This window comes from Cercospora beticola, chromosome 6, assembly GCF_033473495.1.
Source record: "Cercospora beticola chromosome 6, complete sequence".
In the NCBI taxonomy this organism is placed as follows: Eukaryota; Fungi; Ascomycota; class Dothideomycetes; order Mycosphaerellales; family Mycosphaerellaceae; genus Cercospora; species Cercospora beticola.
In genome coordinates, this window is record NC_088940.1 from 2,978,974 (window position 1) to 2,992,655 (window position 13,682).

General features: G+C 52.1%; 7 protein-coding genes across 7 annotated transcripts; 4 read left to right on the forward strand and 3 right to left on the reverse strand.

Annotated features, from left to right (window-relative positions):
• Positions 1–914: 914 nt before the first annotated feature.
• Positions 915–1,535, forward strand: RHO25_010210 (uncharacterized protein; the record flags this gene model as incomplete). Its single annotated transcript, XM_023601726.2, has 2 exons — positions 915–1,107; positions 1,165–1,535. The coding sequence occupies 2 exons, from the start codon at positions 915–917 to the stop codon at positions 1,533–1,535; spliced, it is 564 nt and encodes a 187-aa protein (XP_023454037.1).
• An 808-nt stretch (positions 1,536–2,343) lies between these two features.
• Positions 2,344–4,400, reverse strand: RHO25_010211 (uncharacterized protein; the record flags this gene model as incomplete). Its single annotated transcript, XM_023601727.1, has 6 exons — positions 2,344–2,621; positions 2,689–3,098; positions 3,150–3,260; positions 3,321–3,428; positions 3,493–3,851; positions 3,909–4,400. 6 exons carry the CDS (start codon positions 4,398–4,400, stop codon positions 2,344–2,346), a joined length of 1,758 nt encoding a protein of 585 aa, XP_023453576.1.
• Positions 4,401–6,139: 1,739 nt separating this feature from the next.
• On the forward strand, positions 6,140–8,266 carry RHO25_010212 (uncharacterized protein; the record flags this gene model as incomplete). Its single annotated transcript, XM_023601728.2, has 1 exon — positions 6,140–8,266. One exon carries the CDS (start codon positions 6,140–6,142, stop codon positions 8,264–8,266), a length of 2,127 nt encoding a protein of 708 aa, XP_023453577.1.
• Positions 8,267–10,271: 2,005 nt separating this feature from the next.
• On the forward strand, positions 10,272–11,072 carry RHO25_010213 (uncharacterized protein; the record flags this gene model as incomplete). Its single annotated transcript, XM_023601729.2, has 1 exon — positions 10,272–11,072. One exon carries the CDS (start codon positions 10,272–10,274, stop codon positions 11,070–11,072), a length of 801 nt encoding a protein of 266 aa, XP_023453573.1.
• A 36-nt stretch (positions 11,073–11,108) lies between these two features.
• Positions 11,109–11,884, reverse strand: RHO25_010214 (uncharacterized protein; the record flags this gene model as incomplete). The annotated part of the gene is made up of 2 exons (XM_023601730.1): positions 11,109–11,789; positions 11,849–11,884. The coding sequence occupies 2 exons, from the start codon at positions 11,882–11,884 to the stop codon at positions 11,109–11,111; spliced, it is 717 nt and encodes a 238-aa protein (XP_023453575.1).
• A 225-nt stretch (positions 11,885–12,109) lies between these two features.
• Positions 12,110–13,189, reverse strand: RHO25_010215 (uncharacterized protein; the record flags this gene model as incomplete). Its single annotated transcript, XM_065603262.1, has 1 exon — positions 12,110–13,189. One exon carries the CDS (start codon positions 13,187–13,189, stop codon positions 12,110–12,112), a length of 1,080 nt encoding a protein of 359 aa, XP_065459334.1.
• A 13-nt stretch (positions 13,190–13,202) lies between these two features.
• Positions 13,203–13,574, forward strand: RHO25_010216 (uncharacterized protein; the record flags this gene model as incomplete). Its single annotated transcript, XM_065603263.1, has 1 exon — positions 13,203–13,574. One exon carries the CDS (start codon positions 13,203–13,205, stop codon positions 13,572–13,574), a length of 372 nt encoding a protein of 123 aa, XP_065459335.1.
• Between the last annotated feature and the right edge of the window lie 108 nt (positions 13,575–13,682).

Consider the following 13,682-nt stretch of genomic DNA (forward strand, 5'->3'; position numbering starts at 1 on the left):
TCAAGCCCAGTACGAATGTGGCGGCCACGTTGACTCTCAGCGCAGAGTTCTTGGAAATAATGCAGCCATCGCGCCCGTCGACGCACTGTCCTACTGCATGACGATAGAAGCAGATATTGTAGCGTGACGAGCCGGAAGATGGAAGCCGCCGAGAATTAGTCATGGACTCAACAGACTGGAAAGGTCCTTGGATATCATCAGCTCGCGGCCCAGCATGCAATTTCGCATCCCTCTTGCGATCGAAACAAGCCACAGTTTGGCATGCTGACTGTACTTCGGTTGAAGAGACGACTACTCCATCGCAAGTCGTTTCCAAATTCCTGCCATCATGTGGCATTTGGAGCACGGTGCGAGCATGATGTAAGCGGCATTATCGAACAACTTTCTCGAAAGCCTTCGATCGCATCTCCGACGACAGCAGAGCGAGGATTCGCGTGCAGCCCAATGTGTACAAGCCCAGCGCGACGCCGAGCCTGCCGGTATGCTGGGCAAACTCTGTTGGCCGAGGAGTCGGGTCTTGGTTTGGGGTACACTCGCCACTTTCATTGGCCGGAATGCGAAGCGGCAAGCTAGAGTTGAATAAATCCCTCCCGCAAAACACATGGCGTTCATGGCATTGCCTAATTCAGCCACTTTCTGGTGCGCTCGCATATCACTGCCATGGAGATGGTACTTATTAGCGGCAGAGCAGCCTTGGCAATACGCAGGTACTGTCATGAACCAATGGACGCGACGCTCGCCCAGGTGAGAGTGCGCGCCGTATAACAACCATCACAGCCGCGCCCCCTGCTCTTGTGACTCTCCACGCGACTACGACATTCGTTTGAAGAGGCGCTCAGAATACACATCACTGTTTACCCACCAACACAAAACACGAACACGCTACCCGATAATAACTAATACCATCAATCAACATGCGCTACCAACTCATCGCCATCGCGGCTGCCGCGACCGTGGCCTCTGCCAGCTACGCTCCTCCTGCCTATGAGTCGACTCCAGCTGCGTACGAGCCAGCTCCTCCAGCCAATGAGACACCGGCTCCAAAGTACCCAGTCTACACTCCAAGCAAGAACGAGACTACTCCAGCTCCTTATCCAGAGCACGAGGGTACGTGATTGATGTCGCATCGATATGGTACGCGCAAAATGCTAACATTCCTGGCAGATGAGCACGATGACTACACCAAGCCACCAACCTACTGCCCAGATGACGAGGAGAAGCCACCCCACTACGGCCCAGTCGAGCCATACCCAGAAGAGCCAGAGACTCACCCAACCGCTCCAGCTGAGACTCACCCAGCTGCTCCTACCTACCCAGCCGAGACTCACCCAGCTGCTGCTCCAACTTACCCAGCTGAGACCCACCCAGCTGCTGCTCCAACCTACCCAGCTTCTACTGTGACCGCACTCCCAGTGCCACAGCAGAACGCCACCCGCACTCACACCCCAGTGCAGTACACCGGCGCCGCATCCATCAACGGCGTCGCCACTGGCCTCACCGCCATGTTCGCCGGTGTTGTCGCTCTTTTGCTGTAAACGACCCGAAACCTCGGGATCTCATTATTCCTTTGATCGCTATCATGTACATGAGAGAAGAATCGGAAGACTGATGCTCTGTGGTTGACGGCAGTAGAGAGAACACGAGAAGAAAAGAGAACTGATTTCATGGAGATACGCCTGGACATGTCGCAACGTGTATACCCCTTTTTCAATACTGGTTTCCTGTACATATCTTTTTACTGAGAATGCGGAATTTGCCTCTGCTCACACGCGCTCAGGTCAGCGACGGGAAATAATTCAGTGCAATCGAAGTCGCTGCGCACAAACAATGACTCACTTCACTTTTGTTCAACGTAATGCTGTTCGTTGGCGTCGGGGATGCTACACCTAACTATCACCATTTTCAATGGTTCTCCCACGCAATTTTTCCATTCTGAGGAAAGGCTATTGGAAGAACCAAACACCTGAAGCCCGTCTTGCTCGCGACATCTGGATAAAGATCGCGTTCGAGGCCGACACTTCAACTTACACTCACGCATGAAACCTAATGCACCACGACCAAATGAAGATCGGAGAAACGCACATCTCAGAGCTGCGACATTCGACATGTCAGCCTCCTAATAGCTAATATAGAGAGCAGACTTAGTAGAGAACTTACTTTTGCATACAGCTAAACTGTCTATAACGAAGTGAAGAGAGGTACGCGCGCAAGCCTATACAAGGTAGGAGCTTACCAAGCCCCGTAACACCTAGTACGCTTAATACTTCGAATAGGATGTACGACTATAGTTTCGCCTAGGAATAGGATACTGGAACGTCCGAGTTTGGCCACGAGCTGCTTTAATTACAATTTCGCCTTAGGTGGCAAGTCGTAGTCGCTTGGTCCTGTGAGGTAGCCCATGATGGCTTCGATGGATGGGCTGAAGAAATATTCGCCACCTTTGTGATTAACCCAGCTTTCGAGTTCCATTCGATGCTTGGTAGGGACTTCGCCGTCAGGCAAAGCGATCAGTCGCGGTGGATGGTGGTCGAGTCTTTGGCCAACTATAGGGTCGATGCCTGGGCCTTCGACGCCAACGGATTCATGCTTGCCATTGGGGTAATGGTGTTGACTGGCCCAGCCTTGAGGAAATCACATCCCGTCAGCGTATTGTCCTCGCTTTAATGAGGAAGATGCTAGCACACTTACGAGTTGTCAGGAAATTGAATCCACTGCGAATATCGCTTTGGTAGCAAGCAAAGATTAGACCGCGTTCACGCTCTGCAGCAGTGTCCGAGGTTTTGGCTGCTTTCTCTCCATCGCTGACTTCAGGCCCATACGGGATCCCGCGTCGAATAATCACCGTGTGATCGTGGCTAAGATCTGATCTCGGTCGCATTTTCCGCGTGTGGGCCGCGAATGGACACTTGTCATGCTGGTTCCGAGGCTCGTAGTCGAAGTTATTGGATGCGTGCAAGCTCTCGTCCTCGTCGCTGTGGGGGCTCTCGTGGACAGGTGTTCCGTTCCTCCATCTGCCCATCAGATATGCCGCAAGTTTTTCTGCTGGCTTGTCAGAGCCTTGGCAGAAAGGAGCCTTGGGGCCGTTTTTCTGGAGCCATCTAATCATGTGTAAGACTTTGGTTTCAACAAAATTGGCAGACGCGGCTTACTCTTCGAATTCGGGGACCATCTGCTGCAGATCTCTAATCACAAGGAAGCTACCATCATTGCTCCATGCCGGTTGCTTCATTGGGTCGCCTTTGTGTCCGCACAGAATGAACCTGTGGGTACACAGGTTAGCGGGCTGAAGAATGTCGCCAGTCCAATGTCTGCGAACTCACCCTGCGTCCATGGCCTTCGGCTCCTTGTTTGTGGGCAATTTCGCGTTGGGAAGAGTATCGTCCAAGCCTTTGATGAAAGGCTGGCTGAGTCCATCTGCATACCCAAAACTGTTCAAATGGACAGATATCAGTACCAAACTTAGCGGAAAGCGCTCGAATCCTCAGCACTTACTGCTCTTTCCCTTTAGCATCTCCAGGTCGGACGTGACCCTCTCTCACCAAGGGAAATGTAACAACTCCATCGTCAAGAAAGTGCTGAGTAACACTCTTGACATGCTCCAGGATATCCGATTGAACGCTGGAGGTAACCAAAAGGACGCCATCGATCTGACGGCGATCACGCCCAGGGACGTGAGAAGGCTGGTATTCGGGTCGGAGGTCTTGTGGGTTATCCCATCCCTCGCCTACCAGGTCTTCGAACATGCCCACTTCGAATTGGGCGCCCCGCAGTTGATTCCGTCGGAAGATCTTCAACAAGGCCGGGTCCGACTGGACGGCTTGTTGGTCGGAAGTTTGCACAAACTTGCCGAGCTACATACGGAATGGTAGAGTCAGTGCTGGACAGCCAGAGATAGTCATGTCACCCACCTTATGTAGACCTGATGATGCGAACGCGATGTTGACACCAGGGAGAGGTAGTAACGGAGCCTTTTTCCCGGAGCTCTTGAATAACTTTTGTGCGCCTGATATCACATCTTTCATCTCGCATGCTTGTGCGGCAGTAGTGATGTGACCATCGCTCACAAACTGTTTCAGTCGAGATTTGAACAGATCCGGTTTCTGGATCTGGAAAAATAGAAAGGATTGAAACCTCTTGGGTAGTCCGGGCCTGGTGTCAACGACGATTAGCAAGTTCTCCACTGGTAGAGAAGAGTGATAGTAGGACTTGCCATATGTCGCCTTGGATGTTTGTCTTCCTGATGACCGACGCCGCCATGCTTGTTGTTCGACCGAGGACTTACGGTGATGATGAGAAGTGGTAAAGCGATGAACATGTACTAGAGGGCAATTCAGGAAAGGCGTATTTGTAGGTCTCGCAAGATCGGAAGGCGTTGACCGAGCTGACGAGATCAATTCCATGGTGGATGATTCCCACTTACTGGTCACTGTCCAACGAACACATTCTGGTTGGTGATACGAGTAGGCCAGGCCTGATTCGCCAATCTGATATATTTGCCAAGGCGCTCAGATCAGATCATAGCTATTGATTTGACTATCGATCCAGATTTAGACTCGTTTAAGCGGTCAACATCCCTTCGTGTGCCATTGAGAGAGTTGGTACTTCCTAGCAGCTTCAACGGCCGCCGGTGGTACTGATCCGCGGCGTACGACTACGAGATCCTGCAGAGCTCATAACTCCGGTCGCCATGGACCGCCGTGCTCCCCGAATGGATAAGCATATCTATCGACCCCGTTACCTTTGGCAGTGATTTGGCACTACCACGGATAGCTAATCCGAGCGCAAGTCGGATGCAGCTAATGCAGCGCACGAAACATGCAGAACAGAACCGAAGTCCCCTATCTAACCGCCACTATCTGTGCGTCAAGACGAGTGCGGGGACTGCAGCTCATGCTTAAAGGCAAAAAGAGTTACAGACCCTTATGGATATAGTGGAAACACGCGACTTGCTTGGCAACAGTTAACGTGTCGAATGAGAAGGTGTATCTACCACTTTTTGCCCTTTACACGCTTACCACCTGTTAGATCTAACTGCTTCAGTCGCCTGACAAGTCGAATACCCTGTCTTGAAGTTCCCACTGCTTCGTTGAGTCTTGAACAGTCATAATAGCAGCCCCCAATTGGACTCTGTGTTGTTTGTCAGCTCAGAAGATGTTTGTCGCCTTCCCTCTCTTGCTCATAATCATAGCCTTGCCTCTTTCACTTATATGCCTGTAAGGTCTAAACACTTTGACTGCTCTCGAAACCACTGATAATCCAGGTTCCTCAAATCTTGAGGTCCTGCAGCCATGGTTGTAATGGCCCAGCCTGTATCGGTCCTGTGTCGTCCAAGAGGCTTTTAAGAACCGATCTTCGCGTAGGGGTGGAGTGCAGTGCGACGACTGCAGGCTGTGATTGTTTGATCTATATCGTAGCAACTGTGTAAGAAGGGCACCAGTCCTCGTATTGGTGGGCTCTTCAGAAGGCTTGCTTGTTGTTTTGGTCTGGCTAGTCCATCAAGGCCTATCAAGACACACTCCTTTTCGTTCTCTCAACCATCCGAGGTGCTACTCAAAGTCTTGAGCGATTGCAAGTGTGTACAGGCATGGTGTCATTGAGGACCCACCTTGTGAAGTTGACGCATTGATGGTGTCTACAATGCCAAGCCACTAGCGTGTCTGCACCGTATCTGAAAGGGCTGTGATGTTACATGTGTGATGGGGCTCCAGCTTTGGCACGGCTCGGAAGCCGCGATCCGCTGCGAGCGGCCCAGTGGTCGTGCACGGACAGATGGAATGATGGAATTGCCGAAAAGAGGAAGTACGCACCAGCAGAAGCAGTGAGGACTGTTAAAAGCGTGGGTCGGAAGCATAGTTCTTGTGAATCACAGTGGATCGTTAATGATGCGTGGTAGGTATTAGCTTCTATTGCTCGTTCCGACGGACGGCTCAAGACCATCACATCGACCCACGCCACACGGGGCGTGCATGAGAAATACCTGCTTTCCGACCATCCAAAGAGAAGACATAAAAGCTTCGAGTAAGACCGGCTTGTGCTCGTGTCCACCAGACATCATTCCACTCGGGAACCTTTTGTTCCCGGCTTATTTCTCTACTTGCACTTATTCCACTGATTGTGTCCTGAGGACTCACGCAACACCATGAAGCTCCAATGGTCCCTGGTGGCCCTGGCTACTGCGGTCAACGCAAGCCATAAATACTTGGAAGAAGCCATGCGCGGAGAGCGTGTCTCTGGATATGGTACTTATGACAAACCATCCTGGGAGCCATCATTCAAGGATCAGTCTCCACCTTACAAGGCGCACCGCATCACACGTGAAGATTGGGATCTTTCATGCAGCAGTGGCGAGACCAGCTGCCGGGATGCCGTCGACGGCTCGAACACGACAGCCTGGCGCAGCGAGCCTGGTCAGAGTCCTTACATTACGATTGATCTGCACGATCACTACGCTGTCAGCGCAGTTGTGGTGTTGCCCCCCATAGATTTGAACAGCTCGGCCGGCTTGATCACTCACCACGAGATTTACCTGAGCCATGACGCCAAAAATTGGGGTTCGCCTGTAGCCCATGGCATGTGGCCGACCACGAACAGACAACGACTCGCGGCTTTCGAGCCCATGTCAGCTCGATATGTGCGTTTAGTTGCCACATCTTCCGACGAGGGGTCACCGTTCTGGATTGGCATCTCTGAGCTCAACATCTATGCGAATCTTTACACTATTCCTAAAGATCCCAGCCGAGGGATATGGGGTCCCACCATAGACCTGCCTGTCGTGCCAGCTTCGGGCGCCCAAGTAGCCACCGGTGAAGTCCTGCTGTGGTCATCGTGGGGAGATGACCAGTTTCATTCAACTCCAGGCGGGAAAACGGCGATGTCATTCTGGGATTTCCGCAGCAATACCGTGTCTAAGCGAATCGTTTCTAATACGCATCATGACATGTTCTGCCCTGGCATCGCTATCGATGGGACCGGCAACATGGTCGTGACTGGCGGTAATGATGCTGCTCAGACCAGCCTTTTCGTCGCCAGTGAAAACAAATGGCATTCGGCCAAGCCTATGAAACTTGAGCGCGGTTATCAAGCTACGACGACCCTATCAGATGGCCGGGTCTTTGTCATCGGGGGTTCCTGGGCGGGCGGGTCGAACATTGACAAGAACGGTGAAGTTTATGACCCTGCGACTAGGGAGTGGACGTCTCTGCCAGGCGCTAGAGTCGAACCCATGCTCACGGATGATATGGAAGGCCCTTGGAGAGCAGACAACCATGGCTGGCTGTTTGGATGGAAGAACCGCACCGTGTTTCAAGCTGGTCCCAGCCAGCGCATGAACTGGTATTTTGTGGAAGGCAACGGTGATGTCCTGCCTGCGGGACAGCGTTTAGAAGACGAGGATTCGATGTCTGGAAACGCGGTCATGTTCGATGCCACCAAAGGCAAGATCCTCACATTTGGAGGTTCACCAGACTACGAAAAGTCGCTAGCCCATGCAAACGCTCATATCATCACTCTCGGTAACCCTGGAGACGAAGTTGATGTGCGACCCGCTGGTAAAGGTGGCGCGATGAATTATAAACGCGTCTTCCACACTTCGGTCGTGCTTCCAGACGGCAAAGTGTTCATTGTTGGAGGCCAGACGTATGGCGTCGCATTCAACGAGGAGAACATACAGTTCACGCCCGAGTTGTACAACCCAGAAACGGATACTTTCGAGGAGATGCAGCATAACAACATCGTTCGGACATATCACTCAGTCTCGATCCTTGTACCCGACGGACGCGTGTTGACCGGCGGAGGTGGGCTTTGCGGCAACTGTTCAGCAAATCACTACGATGCGCAGCTTTTCACGCCCCCGTATCTTCTGACTGATTCGGGTGATGAGCGTGAGCGGCCCGCCTTTGCTTCCAACTTACCTCGCACAGTCGGCGTCGGCGGGCGGCTGTTCTTTAGCACCACGACCAAGATCGCTTCTGCGGCGTTGATCCGCATATCCAGCGCCACCCACACTGTCAACACCGATCAACGTCGTGTACCGTTGGTTCTCAGCAGATATGGTTTCTTCAAAAATAAATACAGCGTGCAAGTCCCGATTGACCCAGGAGTTGTCATTCCTGGCTACTGGATGCTCTTCGTCATGGACGTACATGGTACTCCAAGTATCGCCCAGACCATCTTGGTTACTGTCAAACAGAATGTCAAACACGGTGCTGCTTTTAGCGACGAGAGTGAGCCGTATCTATTCCGGATACAAGAAGGGCTACGTCGCTAAGTCACTTCGTAACCGATAGCGTCAGACGAAAGAATGCGATGGATTTAGTAATATCGCGTTAGTAGCTTTTCGGTTAGAGACCTGGATGGCTGGCGGCCACGGACCACTGTTCACCTTTGAGATCAAGCCAAAGCGCCCGTCGTTCAAGGAAGCATAGTTACGGGTGTCTCAACTGGAAGCATTTGTAGCACAAATTCATCTGCTTTTCTGCGGCTGAGCAGACACCCTTCGTCAACTTCACCGGTCAACATATGCACCAGAAACCGTTTGAAACACGCATCACCGAGCCCTGCCCTACGTTACAATGGTTCTCCTTGTGACAAACAAAGGCAACGGGACAACCATCAGCTCTCTCAAGCATTTGGTGCACGGTGTTCACTTAAAGCCAAGAAACCAAGAAGGTCCGGGTCAAGCTGATACATGAGGCGCGGAAGCTACTGTCTAGGAGCGCAAAGACAGAAGTACATGTGATTTGCAGCTTGCGACAGTGACATTGTTTGCACCGCAATCGACCCATCTGTCGGTGCCTTTGCAACATCTCAAATGTACAAAACGACGGCGAACGGGCTGGCTTCGAAACGAACATGTTCCACTGAGTCGGGATTCGGTATGCAGCCACAAATGTGTTTGTCGTTCGTGGTGCACTGGAGACACCGACACGTCGGGATATCTTGCTGGTCGTCGTTGCATGAGATCTTCTGAGGTCCTACCAGGCCGATACAGCGCTGAGCTGTACTCAAGAAAGCTTCGAATCCTTTGGTAACCATTTCCAGGTTATATATGACCTATGAACTCGTCTTCCGGAACCACACTCTTGCTCAACACCCCCCAGCTTCAATTCGAAAGACTTCTGTCAAAACCAAACCACTTTCTCCTATCCAAACTCACACTTCAACCTAAAACTTGCCACCTGCACCATGCGTTCCAACATTCTCAAAGCAGCAGTCCTACTCTCCAGCGTATTCCAACTCTCGACCGCCGCAGCACTGACCCCAGCCGGTGAGATCCTCGCGCAGGCCCTCGCAGATTACGGAGGCGTTGGAGCCTGCCATCGATCGCGCGAACGATGCCCAGATGTGGAACTCTCGCCCTCCTGTCGCCCTGAAGATCTGGCACCGTGCAGAGACTACTGCCTGAGGAAGGTTGGCAATGTGCCTGGTCTCCAGTGGGAGTTTCAGAGGAATATTAATTCTGCTCATCCGGAAGATACGTCTGGTGGGAGTCAGTGCGTTTGTTTGGTGATTTGATGGGGTTAGCTAGGGTAGTAGCGCTGATTGGGAGGTGGCTGGCATCGTCTGGAGCAATGTCTTCGAGCAGCGGATTGTGGCATTGGATCTTCGGGGATAAGGTTCGTCCAGTGACGGGGGCAACATGCAAAGGCAGAGTGCTGCAACTGGAGAACGCAGTTTTGGTGAAGGGAAGCACAAGCGAAGTTGTGATGATGGCAACACACTCTTTAGGACGCGTCTGTACTTTGACGAAATGGGACGTGAGCCTCCAGATATGGGGCGAAATGCAGTAGCCAAAAATTCTTGGGTATTGAAGCGAAGTATTGAACATCTCGCAGCGTGTGTACTCCTTCTCCTCTTTCAGTCTTTGGATCACGTCCGATTCTCATAAACGCGAGATTTTTGCTATCGTAGCCGCTGATGAACATGTGCTTCCAGATCGGTGAGGTGATGCAGGTGGCTGCATATTCGGGCTGGCAGCTCTATGCATCCTTTGTGGCGCAGTTCTCGACCTCAGTTTGTCCCACCTTGACACGGGCTGAGCTAAAGCAACACAGCCCAGTGTTTATATCCTTCGTTCTCTCCATTCTGACTTTTGTATTTTTTTTTTTGCTCTGGGTGAATCTGCACAAGTCGTTGTATAAACAAGTATTTCTGACCGCGCGTGTGTCTCTGAGGGGAATACCAGCACGGTTCCCTGCAAGAACGAAGAAAACAGACATCATCTTGAGCTTCTCGGACCCGGCTCTTCAGGCTTGAAGAGTGAAGGGAGCAAGATGCCAGAAGGTCTCAAACTCACGTACATGCTCCCGCCAAATCTATCACTCGTCCCAGACCGCGACATAAAGCTCGGCCAGCTTCTACCGCTATCATACGACAAGCCTCGGTTGCCAGATCCCGAGTCCAATCTCACAGACTCTCCAGATTACGTTTACCCGGACCCAAGTCTCATCAAACACGAAGTCGAAGAACCCTGGGAGTATGGCGAAGGCTACAAGAAAGCAGTCTCGGGTGGTGTCTGGGCCGATATCCCAGTCCTAACAGCGATCTGTGGATCTCTAGGCTTCCAGCGATCCGGAGGCGAGGATATCACAGTGGAAGCCAAAAAGGTCGAGACGAGTTGGTTTAGTCCCAGTGCCAAGTATCTCGCCACGGCGCTGCAGCAGCCTACAGCAAGCGAGCATTTGCTGCAGGATCCGAAAGCACCGGTGTTCATGGTGACGGGCTTGAAGGTTGCTTATGATGCTTCGATAACTTTTGGAAAAGAGAAGTCGAAGGAGTTCCATGGCAGTGTCGGTGCGGATCTCACGGCTGTTGGAGCTCCGGTCAAAGTAGGGCCAGAGGCTGCTTTCAGTCGGTCTCGCGAGGTGCATTTTCGTACGCACAAGGATGGGCCTTTTGTGCTTGCGTATCAGTTGAAGCGGATCCGGCAGAAGAGAGATGGGTCGTTGGAAGTCAAGGGCTACAACTCCCGCGCTTTCCTCTTCGACGATGAGCTTCCGACTGCTGAGACCGAATTTGAAACTCTGTGGGTAGTCGATGAAGTGACATCGGAGATGGTGCTCGATGAAGAATGAGGCCGATGACTTGTTTGTGAGCAGTGTTCCATCTGCTCAATCATGACGTCTTTTAGTAGTCTTGCAATATGTAGATAATGGTCGTATCCGCTTAGTCCCTGCAGCAGCATTGAGGATGGTCTCAACACGAAGGCTTTTTGTAACATGATGATTGTGAAGTAGCTTCCAAGGCCGCAGGTAATTGTATCCGTCACGCGGGATCGCCATCTTCTGCAGAGCGTTGCTCATGCCCTTGCAGCGTCTAAGTTCGTGAACCCGCATACTGTACTCATCTGAGGTTGATTCAGGGAATCGAAGAAGGTAGTCGGCCTGGTTGAGGAGAACATCATCCAGTAGCAACGATGCAATGCCTGCTGCAACGGGAGTGGCCACTGAAGTTCCAGATTTGGTACCACGCACGCCAGGCCTGACCAGTGCTTGAACCTCGCATCCAAGAGTAGCGAACTCTTTGTGTGAATTTTCCATCCTCACGTTGCGAGAGTATTTGTTGCCAATGCCATCGGCAGCGTGGATGCAGATCACTCGATCGTGACATGCTGGCCACTGGACTTCATCATTGCCACCGAAATTTGAGGCTGCAGCGAACACCAGGCAAGGTCTCTCAGGTCGTCCCACTGCACCCTCTATAGCCTGATTTATGATTGGGACTTCTTGCGCGAATCCAAATGATAGTGAGATGATGTCCACGCCCTCGACATTGACCGCGTAATTGATGGCCTACAGGTAGAGCAGAAGTCAGCTGCGGGAGTAGACGACGGGAACGAGTTGATACCTACATTGGCTATTCGGCGTGCCTGCTCCTCTGTTGGCATTACGCTGATGATATCTTGCTTGCCTCGGAAAGCCTGAGCGACAAAGGTCTTGCAATGCGGGGCGACTTGACGCAATACAGACACGGCATGAGGGCCATGATCGTCAGTCGCTGCGCATTGCTCCAAGACATTGCCCACATCATCACAGCCTGGCTGGCCTTCAACGGCTCCGTGGTCGGTGCACCAGGTACGGTAGCTAATACATCTGTGATGGACGTTTTTGTATTAGTTCTTGTCGAAATTTGCTCCAGTATCAATGATCGCGACTTTGACCTGAGAAGACATACGTTTGTCTGATAGAACGGCCTTGTGAGCCTCGTTCCTAAGGTTAGCGAACCACTCCGCCGCATATTTAGATTCCGGGCCTTCTATAGAGGCCACTGGGGTGCAGCCTTCCCCTCTTGGCCTGATATCTTGCTTGTTTGCAGAATCTATCGAGCGTGTGTCGTCGCTCTGCGCTGCGCCCGATTGCGCATCAAGTTCTGTCTGCACGCGACCAGAGTCGCGGAGCAGTGCCAGGAACTTATCGGGCGGAAGTTCGGCGCATCGTGCCACGAGCTGTAATGACTTCACAAGAGTGGTGAATTTTTCATATATTGGTGAGTCTTGTATCATGGGTCCCGATTGCTTGAGATCCTCCTCGGCTTTGATACAGGCCATAGCGACCTCGTGAACCTGGTGCCCAATGGTAGGCTCTACCTTCTGGCACTCCGGTACCAACTTTGGCACTTCATCATATACAATGATGCGTCCAAGCCAGATGGTCAGGATCAGTTTCCCGAATGCTGGGAGACTGGGTCGTGCTTTGTTCATGAAGTGCTCCATGAATACCTCGGGATAGATTCGTGAGGTCGAAAAGGGTAAATATGGCTGCAACACCCCGCCAGCAGCATCGCTTGGAATGTGCAAATCAAGATCCACGCGACCATCGTGCCAGAATGCAGTGCCGCTCAGATGGAGGTATGCGTAGGCCAAGAGCAGCACAACTGCCAAACGATGTTTGACGTCTGGAAGGAAGCTGTCACCTGGCTCAGTCAGCCAGTCAGCCAAAGGCGTCAGCGTTATGCTGCCGCTTCTTCTGTGATTCGTTTCTGGGATAACTTGCAGGAACCCTGCTTTCCCAGGCCGCAAGTAGATTTCTTCGAATCCGTCGGCTAGGATCTCACACAGAACGGCGTGTTGCCTTTCTTCCGCGCTGCTGGTCGGCCACTGAAGTCTGATTCGTGCAGCTCTCCATTGACGTATCGACTTCTCTCGACTGTCTGAAGGTCTCTGCCCCACTTGTGAATGAGACCATGGCATCATGTTGAGACGTGCAATGCGAGCATCTCAGTTGAAGACTGATCAGCTTCTCAAGTTTGCGTACACTCTCATACGTGCTGCCAATGGTCTGCAGCAATTTCTCCCCTTTCACGAGGTCTATGATCGAAGCTGGAAGAAATTCTGGGTCCAGAGCAACGGCACATGTTTCCAGATCGAATTCGAGTCGCTCGCGAATGTCGGTTCCGGGGCAGAACAGAAATGGCTTGATGGTCGTGTGGAAGCTGTGTTCCGTGTTCGCAATCACATCAGTGCCTTCCCACTCTACGGCATGCTTGATGCTGTGCAGATTTGGCCAGAGCTGGAGCGTGCCCGGGCTGATATCGGTTCGAAGGAGCGCCTCGAGGGTCATCAAAAGCTGATGAAATGACGCGGAACTGCGCGTAAATTGAAGCATGGAAAGGTTCGTCGTCCAGCTGGGAGTCCCGGTTCACGGCGGCCTGGGCCGCCTTGCCGTCGCCCGTCTTCGCGACGAGGA